Source organism: Piliocolobus tephrosceles, chromosome 9 (assembly GCF_002776525.5).
Source record: "Piliocolobus tephrosceles isolate RC106 chromosome 9, ASM277652v3, whole genome shotgun sequence".
In the NCBI taxonomy this organism is placed as follows: Eukaryota; Metazoa; Chordata; class Mammalia; order Primates; family Cercopithecidae; genus Piliocolobus; species Piliocolobus tephrosceles.
Window position 1 is genome coordinate 1,231,554 of NC_045442.1, and position 9,327 is coordinate 1,240,880.

A 9,327-nucleotide genomic window follows, 5' to 3' on the forward strand; every position below is an offset into this window, starting at 1 on the left:
GTGCTGTGGTGTGGCCCGGTCCTGGGTGCTGTGGTCTGGCCCGGCCCTGGGTGCTGTGTTCTGACCTGGCCCTGGGTGCTGTGACCTGGCCCAGCCCTAGGTGCACAGTCCTGGATGCGGGTGCCTCATGGACAGGAGACAGCATGAGATGTTTCAGCGACTTATGGAGCATGGACAGAACATTAAATAGAGGCTGTTCCCTAAACTCGGAGCTTAGACTCCACGGATCCTTTCACTGTCTCCACAGTTCTGCCTTTTCCAGAGTGTCACAGAGTTGGAATCACACAGTGTGTAGCCTTTTCAGGTTGGCTTCTTTCATTGGGAGCAGGCATGTCAGGCTCCTCCGTGTCTTCTCGCGGCTTCAAAGCTCACTTCTTTTTATCGTCGAATAGCACCCCATGGAGCTGATATGCCACAGCCTGCTTGGCCCATTCACCTACAAGGCAGAACAGCAAGTCTTGAAGTCGGGAAGTGCGGGCTCTGACTCTGCTCCTCTTCTTCAAATCTCTGGGCTATTCTGGGTATTTTACTTTCCACATAACCTTTACAATTGGCTTGTCAATGGCATGACACACCTTGCTGGGGCTGTGTTGAATCTATAGCTGAAGTTGGGAAGAGCTGAACCCTTGATGGTACTGGGTTTTCCCATCTGTCTTAGTCCACTGGGCAGCTACAGTAAAATAGACTGGGTGACCACAAACAAAGTAAGTGTCTTTCTCCTAGTTTTGGGGGATGGGAAGTCCAAGATCAGGGTGCTAGGAGATGAGGTTCCTCATAGATGGTGCCTTGTGTGTGTCCTCGTGTGTGGAAGAGGCAAATGAACTCCCAGCCTCTTTCATGAGGGCTCCCATCCCATTCGTGAGGGCTCTGACCTCACACCCTAATCAGCCTCCCAAGGCCCCACCTCCTAACAGCATCACCTTAGGGGTTAGGAGGTCAGCAGATGAATTTGGGGGTGGGGGGCACCTACATTCCAACCATAGCACTATCCATGAAAATGAAATCTCTCTCCATTTATCTAGATCTTCTTTATTTCATCAGAGTTTTATAGTTTTCCTCATAGAGATCTTGTATTAATTTGTTAGATTTATTCTTAAGTACTTCCTTTTGGTGTGTGCTTAAGTAAACGGTATTATGTTTTTAATTTAAAATTCCACTAGTTTATTGCTGCTACATAGGAAAGCAACTGATTTCTGTATATTAATTTTGCATCCTGCAATGTTACTATAATTGCTTATTAGTACAAGGTTTGACTGTTGATATTGCTGACTCTGAGATTCTTGACAAAATCATATCATCTGAGAACAGAAATAGTTCTATCTCCCATCACCCCATCAATATGGCTTTTATTTCCTTTTCTTGTCTTATTACATTATCTAAGATTTTCAGTACAATGTTGAAGAGAAGTAGGAGAGGAGGCATCCCTGCCTTGTTCCTGATCTCAGAGGAAAAGCATCTAATTTCTCATTAAGTGTGGTATTCATTGTAGGATTTTTGGAGCTTTATCAAGTTGAGGAAGTTCCCCTCTATTCCTAGTTTGCTGGGAGCTTTCTTCAAATCATGAAGAGATGTGGATTTTGTGAAATGCTCTTTCTGCATCTATTCTATGATGATGTGATTTTCCTTCTTTTGCCTGTTGCTGTGATGAATTACATTAATTGATTTTTAAATGCTGAACCAGTCTGTATACCAGGAGTAAATCTCAGTTGGTCACAGTATATAACTGCCTATTGAGAATTTTGTTGAGCATTTTTGTTTACAGTTCATAGTTTTCCTTCTCTTTGTAATGTCTTTATCTGGTTTTAGTATTAGGGTAATGCTGGCCCCATAGAATTATTTAGGATGTTTGTCCTCTGCTTGTATTTTCTGGAAGAGATTGTAGAGAACTTGTATAATGTCTTCCTTAAATGCCTGATAGAATTCACCAGTGAAGCCATCTGGGTCTAGTGCTTCCTTTTTTAGCAGGTTATTAATTACTTATTCAGTGTTAGTTAATAGCTATAGGCCTGTTCAGATTATCTAGTTTTCCTTGTACGAGTTTTCTTAGATTGTGTCTTTCAAGGAATTGGCCCATCTCAGTTATTACATTTATAGGCAAAAATTAATGATATTCTTTTATTATCCTTTAAATGTCCACAGGATCAGCAGTAATGGTTCCTCTCTAATTTCTGATATTAATAATTTGTGTCTTCTCTCTTTTTTTCTTAGGCTGGCTAGAGGTTTATCGATTTCATTGCTCTCTTTAAAGAATCAGCTTTTGGTTTTGTTGATTTTCTCTATTGATTTCCTGTTTTCAATTCTGTTGATTTCTGTTCCAATTTTCATTATTTTTTTTCTTCTGCTTACTTGGAATTTTCTTGTCTTCTTCTAGCTTCCTAAGGTAGAAGCTTAGATAATTGATTTTAGCTCTTTCTTCCTTTCTTCTTAGCCCTTTTTCTTTTTAGCTCTTCCTTACATGCATTTGATGCTATACATTTCTCTAAACATTACTTGTTCTAATATCCCACGAATGTTAAGTTGTATTCACATTTTCATTTGGTTCAAAATATTTTTAAATTTCTCTTGAGACTTCTTTGACTCATATGTTATTTAGATATTTGTTGTTTAATATTCAAATATTTGGGGATTTTCCAGCTACTTTTCTGGTACTGATTTCTAGTTTAATTCCATTGTAATCTATAAGCATGCTGTATATGGTTTCTATTCTTTTAAATTTGTAAAGGTGTGTTTTATGGCCCAGAATGTGATCTGTCTTAGTGAATGTTCCATGTGAGCTTGACAAAAATGTATATTCTGCTGTTACTGGATGAGGTATCCTATAAATGTCAATTAGATCAATTTGTTTGATGGTGCTCATGAGTTAAACTATGTCTTTCCTGATTTTATGCTTGCCAGATCTGTTCATTCCTGATACAAGGTGTTGAAGTCTCTAACTACGATAGTGGATTCATCTGTTTCTCTTGGCAGTTCTACTAGTTTTTGCTTTGTGTATTCTGACACTCTGTTGTTAGGCACCTAGATATTAAGGATTGTTATGTATTCTTGGAGATCTGATCTTTTATCATGATGTAATGTCCCTCTTTACTGCTGAAAACTTTCCTAGCTCTGAAGTCTGCTCTGCCTATTCTGGTAATTTCTGATATTAATAATTTGTGTCTTTTTTTCTTAGTCTGGCTAGAGGTTTATCCATTTTATTGATTTTTTTCAAAGAACCAGCTTTTGGTTTAATTTACTTTTCTTCTTCTAGTTTCCTAAGGCACAAGCTTAGATAATTGATTTTACATCTTTCTGCTTTTCTAATATATGCATTTGATGCTATAAATTAATATGGCTCCTCCAGCTTTCTTTTGGCCCATCTAAGTTTTCCTTTGATTCATGTTAGAACAGTATACCTTCCTCCATCCCTTATCTATTAATCTTTAGGTGTTTCTATAAATGGGTTTCTAGAAGACAACACATAGTTGGGTATATTTGTTTTTAAATCCACTCTGACAGTTTCTGTCCTTTAATTGGTGTATTTAGACCATTCATATTTAAAGGGGTTGTTGATATAGTTGGAGTAATATCTACCATATTTGTAAGTTTTCTACTTATTGCCTTTGTTCTTTGTATCTTTGGGGTGTCCCATTCTTTTTCTTCCTTCTCTGGCTTTTATTGGGCATCTTATACGGTGCCATTATCTCTCCTCTCTTAACACATCAGTTATACTTCTTTTAAAAAGTTTTTTAGTGGTTTCCAGTTCGCAATATACATGTATAACTAATCCAAGTCCACTTTTAAATAATACTATATTCCTTAAAACGACAGTACAGGTTTCTTATAATGGAGTACCCCAAATTCCTCCCTCCTGTCCTTATAACATTTCTGTTATTCATTCTACTTATCCATAAGCTGCAGTTAATCAATATATGGTTGCTGTTATTACTCTGAACAAAAGTTATCTGCTAGATCAATTAAGGGTAAGAAAAATACATTTCATTTTACCTTCACTTATTCCCTCTCTCATGCTTTTTCTTTCTTTAGGTAAACCAGAGTTTCTGGGCTATATGATATTTCCTTCTGTTGAAGAACTTCTTTTAGCATTTCTTGCAAGGCAGGTCTACTGGCAACAAATTACTTCAATTTTTTCTTTTTCTTTTTTTTTTTTTTTTTGAGACGGAATCTGGCTCTGTCGCCCAGGCTGGAGTACAGTGGCTGGATCTCAGCTCACTGCAAGCTCTGCCTCCCGGGTTTACGCCATTCTCCTGCCTCAGCCTCCCGAGTAGCTGGGACTACAGGCACCCGCCACCTTGCCCGGCTAGTTTTTTGTATTTTTTAATAGAGACGGGGTTTCACCGTGTTAGCCAGGATGGTCTCGATCTCCTGACCTCGTGATCCGCCTGTCTCGGCCTCCCAAAGTGCTGGGATTACAGGCTTGAGCCACCGCGCCCGGCCTACTTCAATTTTTTCTTATCTGACAAAGTCAATTTTCTTCACTTTTGAAGAATAATTTCTTTTTCTGAATATAGAATTCTAGGTTGATATTTTTCTTCTTATAATGCTGTAAATATTTCACACTACTCTCTTCCTTCTTGCATGGTTTCTGGGAAAAGGTCCAGTGTAATTCTTATCCTTGTTCCTTGATAGGTAAGGAATCACCTCGCCTATAAGGAATCTCCTGGATTCTTTCAAGATTTTCTCTTTTTTCTTTGATTTTCTGCAGTTCCAATACAAGGTGGCCGGGGGTCGACTTTCTGGCATTTATCCTGCTTGGTGTTGGCATCCACTGAGCTTTCTGGATCTGTGGTTTGGTGTCAGTTACAAGTTTGGAAAGTTCTAAACCATCACTACATTAAATCCTCCTTCTGCTCCTTTCCTTCTGCTCCTACTGGGGTTCCCTTTACAAGCTGCACCGGTTGTCGCTGTTCCACAGGTCTTGGCCATTTTCTTCTGTTTTCAAATTTATTTTCATTTCTCCTTGCTTTTCAGTTTGTGAAGTTTCTAACACCGTCCAGCTCACTGATTCTTCCCTCAGCCCATGCGCGGATGAGCCACTGCTCCGTTTCTGGTGCTGTTTCTGATTTCTAGTTTTCTTTTTGAGTCCCTCTCAAAGCCTCGAGCCCCCAGCCTGACCCTCAAGCCCAACTGCCCAGCCCGGTGAGGCCCCAGCCTGACCCCTGGGCCTGACCCCCAAGCCCAACTCCCCAGCCTGACCCCCAGTCTGAGGGCCCCACACTGCTCTGACCATCAGCAGCAACACCTGCCGTGCGGGGCACTGAGAACACCGTCAGCATCCACACGCCTCCTGCGACCACACGCCTCCGGTGACCGCACACCTCCCGCATTCACGTCTCCCGCGACCACACGTCTCCAGTGTCCGCACGCTTTCCTGACACACCACATGCTCTGGACGCATGCGCCACCCACTCCTCATGTTGTTCTTGTTAGTTTGGTCATGTGGAGGGCCCTGGGGAAAGTTCTGCGAGAGTGAAGTGTGTATCTCACGTAGAGGTTTAAATACACTGTAGGGTCACCAGGCACTTCATGACTGATTTAACTTGGTAGTAAAACAGGTATTCAAATGGCTACTGAAAAACAGAAAAGTTCTGCGGATCTGGAGCATGGTGAAGCCTGACACACAAGCTCCTTGGTTGCAGCTTCCCGCGGCACACGCTGCGTCTGAGCGCCCTCTCTCCCCGCTCTCACCGGCCGCTCCGTGCCTGCGCACGCAGGTGCCGTCTCCTGAAACGCAGCAAAGAGCGCCACCGGCCGGCTCCTGCGATTCTGTGTGGCCGATCCTGCCACGGGCCTTGTAGGAGGGCTCGGATGCTAGAATGGGGAAGGATCTGAATGTGGAAGGATCTGAAGATCTTCAGGTAACAGGGCAGTGAGAAATCATTCTGCCGGCCAGAATCTTGCTCTCATCATCAATGAAATCGCCACTCAAGCAACTGAGATGAGACTGCCGCGCAATTTCACATGAGGTGCTCCGTCTCCCAGGGAGGCACAAACACGGAATCTGAGCGAAATGATATCGTTTGTGGCTCCAGTTACCACAGCGTGCAGGCACTTCACATGGATGTGATCTGCTCTGGAGGCTGCGGGGGTTCTGCAGACTCACACACAGCAGGAAACGATAGCATCAGACAGGAAGTCATGGCACAAACACCCCCAGGCCATGTGGAGCAGGCAGGGAAGCCCCACACCCAGCCTAGGTCACACACCTGCCCCCAACAAAGAAATGAACAGGAGGGGACAGCTCGTGTCAGTGGAGCGTCTCAGGGCAAGTCTTTTCCGTGAAGACACACAGCACATGACCATCAAACAGGGACACTGCTCACGGCACGGAGGACTGTCCCTGCCTGTTCTTATTTCTGAAACATGCAACCCTCTTATTCGTGTTTCATTTTCTCACACTGGAGGGAAACAGAGAAACAAACTATTCCCTCCTCTTAACACTAGGAAAACCAGGTCCCCACCAGAGCCTTGCCAGGGAGCCAGTGCGGGACAGCCACGGGGCCTCAAGACCAGGTCCAGGAGGCCCCTGGAGTGACCTCTGGCCAGTGGCTCAAGACACCCAGCCCACAGTGGCCATTCACAGAGGCAGGGCAGGAGGGGCCTGGGGAAGCCAGACACCAGGAGGGGTGAGCGCCGAGACAAAATCCCAGAAGACGGCACGCAGTCTTACCTTTAAAGTCAAATTGGTAGATGTTTTTTAAGGATTCATGAAGAAAATAGAAGCTTCCTAGTGCCTGTAGAGCAAAAAGAGAAATCAAATGAGAGACTGGTGCTGGGAATATTTCTAAAGCATCGTTTTTAACAATAAATAAAAGCTCTTTTAAGCTAGCTAGAGCAAGAGTTTAACCAGTTGTAATTTAATCACAGTTACTGAGGCACAAGATGTCAAGCAGAGGAAACCTGCGAACACCCAAGCTCCAAGCACGCGGTGAACCATGCAGCCAGTGCTGGCTCCAGCAGGGGCGCAGGTCCCGCAGGCTGGGCATTGAGTGGACCAGACGCTTCCCAGCACGGACGCTCAGCTTCGTCCCGGGGCCCCCAACCATCAGCTCCACTGCGCCCGGCCCCACCCTGCGCCATCGCCCCAGGAGCCGCCAGTGTCTCCCACTCACAAATTAGCCGGACAGGTGCAGAGCACAGAGACCCCTGCTCTCCACACCAGAGAAGGCAAAAGTACAGGGCCGGGCGCCACAGGGCTGGGTCGATGGACACTACACAGACAGTGACTTGTTGATCCGAACTTCAAGTTTCACGTCGTATTTTCTACAGGTGAACCTGTGTCTACATGCAGCAGTGTGTTCATATTGACGTGTATATTATTTCCGTGTATTTTTTTCTTTTGCTAAATCTGGCAACCCCAATGTGGGGCCTGGTGCAACTCTGGGGTGATCAGAATATTCTACACTGGGTTGCAGTGGTTGCCTTTGTCAAAACTCACTAAATTATACCCCAAACAGGGCGAATCTCACCGTCTATACATTAGACCTTTATAAACCTGACTTAAACAAATCTATCTCATAGGAGATAGCTGTGTGCCCTGTGCGGGTGGCAGGTGCCGGGACAAAGCAGGGGAGAGTTTGAAGGGGCAGTGCCAGGTGGGCCAGAGAGGAGGGCACACGGGCGCAGCTGCAAATGGAGGGCAGGGGCTGCCTGCAGGGAGCCCAACTGTGACCATGTCACACAGTTCCTCCTGCAGGGAAGAGACTCTTAGCCACTAGGGGCTCTAACCCCAACTCTGCATTCCGAACAGGGCCTGTCCTCAGAGAACTGAAAGCACAGGGCGCCGTGCATCCCTCACTGTCTCTGTGTGAGGCTGTGGGCAACACAAGGGCAACACCCGAGCATCACCTCATTCCAAGGCTTCACTTGTACACTTGTGCAGTCACATCCACACATGCACACCACACGCTTGCACACACACACTAACGCACTTATACACACTCGTGCATATACTTGTGTACACTCGCACACTTGTGCACACGCACTCGCTCACACTTGCACACACTTGCACACATACACTCATGCACACACAGGCACTTGCTCACATGCACTAACATGCACACACGCACTCATGCACTCACATGTGCTTGTTCACACCCTTGAACAAGCACACTCGCACACGCACACACTCATGCACTAACATGCACACTTACATGCACTTACACTTGCACAGTCATGCACTCACACTTGTGCACATACGCACTCATGCACACACACACTTGGTCACACACACATGAACTCATTTGTGAACATGCACTCATGTTGCTCACACTCACACACTTGTACACGCATGCACTCATGCACTCTTGCTTTGTTTTGGGCAGAACCATGACCCCACAACTCTGCAGTTCTGAGTGCCCCAGCATGGACCTCCTGCTAAAGATGCTGTCCTACGGGGTTGCAGGGCTATTGTCTCTCTGAGAAAAACAAAGGCAATGCTTGAGCATCACCTAATTCCAAGGCCCAAGCTAAACGTCCTACACACTTCGGGCTCTGCAGTTCCCAGGGAACTGCTGCCCCCTCCCTGACGACTGGTCACTGGGGTGGCTGTCCTGGGGGCAGGGCTGTAGGAAGGTGCACCACACTGGGGCGTCAGGAGGTCGCTGCTCCCTCAGAGGCGCAGGGCGCCGGGCACAGTGCGTGGTGAGGGGACCTATGTTCTGGGCCTGCTGAGGGCCAAGCATGCCAGTAACTCTGGCCAGGTCCCTGTCCGCAGCCCCCTGGGCCCCTGGGTCAGCTCTCTGGGACCTGTTAGGCCGTCTCTGGTTTGATGCCGATGCCACAACATGGGAAGCTCCCTGGAGGCTGTGCAGCTCCTGCTCCTAGGGCATGTGCAGCACACTGTGGGCCAGGGTGATGGTCCTGCTCCCCGGGAAGCTGGCCACATGGACACCTCACCAGAAAACAGTGTTTCACCTTGAGGATGACACAGCTGTCCTCTGACAGAACACACTTCAAGGAGTGCATTTAAACTCCTAAAAAGAGAGGCCGGCTGGCAAGCCTGAGCCCCGTGCACCGAAGCCATGGTGGCCTCTGCCTCCTGTCTCTGCTGTGTCTGACTGGGAAGGGGACATGCCCACAGGGAGGAGCAGGGACATGTGCCGCCTCCACCCGGCACAGGTGGCAGGTGCGAGTGCACACACACACGTGCACATTCCTGAGTGCCAGACCTCGGCGGGAGAACCCAAAGCTGCGGGGTAGCCATGGGCATCCCAGCCCTGCATCCTGGCCACCACCCAGATGGGAGCCCCCAGGCTAGCCGACAGACGACACGGACCTTCTGTCTGGGGGACAGGGAGGAAGGACACCCGAGGGGACGCAGTGCAGTTC

The 9,327-nt window shown here is 46.7% G+C and overlaps 1 protein-coding gene across 2 annotated transcripts in view; it reads right to left on the minus strand.

Moving 5' to 3' along the window:
- INPP5A (inositol polyphosphate-5-phosphatase A) overlaps positions 1 to 9,327 on the minus strand; it is a 229,944-nt gene that overhangs the window by 75,811 nt on the left and 144,806 nt on the right. For both annotated transcript variants that reach the window (XM_023185783.2, XM_023185784.3), the window contains exon 5: positions 6,668 to 6,731. In XM_023185783.2, the coding sequence (XP_023041551.1) occupies positions 6,668 to 6,731 (64 nt within the window). The remainder of the gene's footprint in view (positions 1 to 6,667; positions 6,732 to 9,327) is intronic.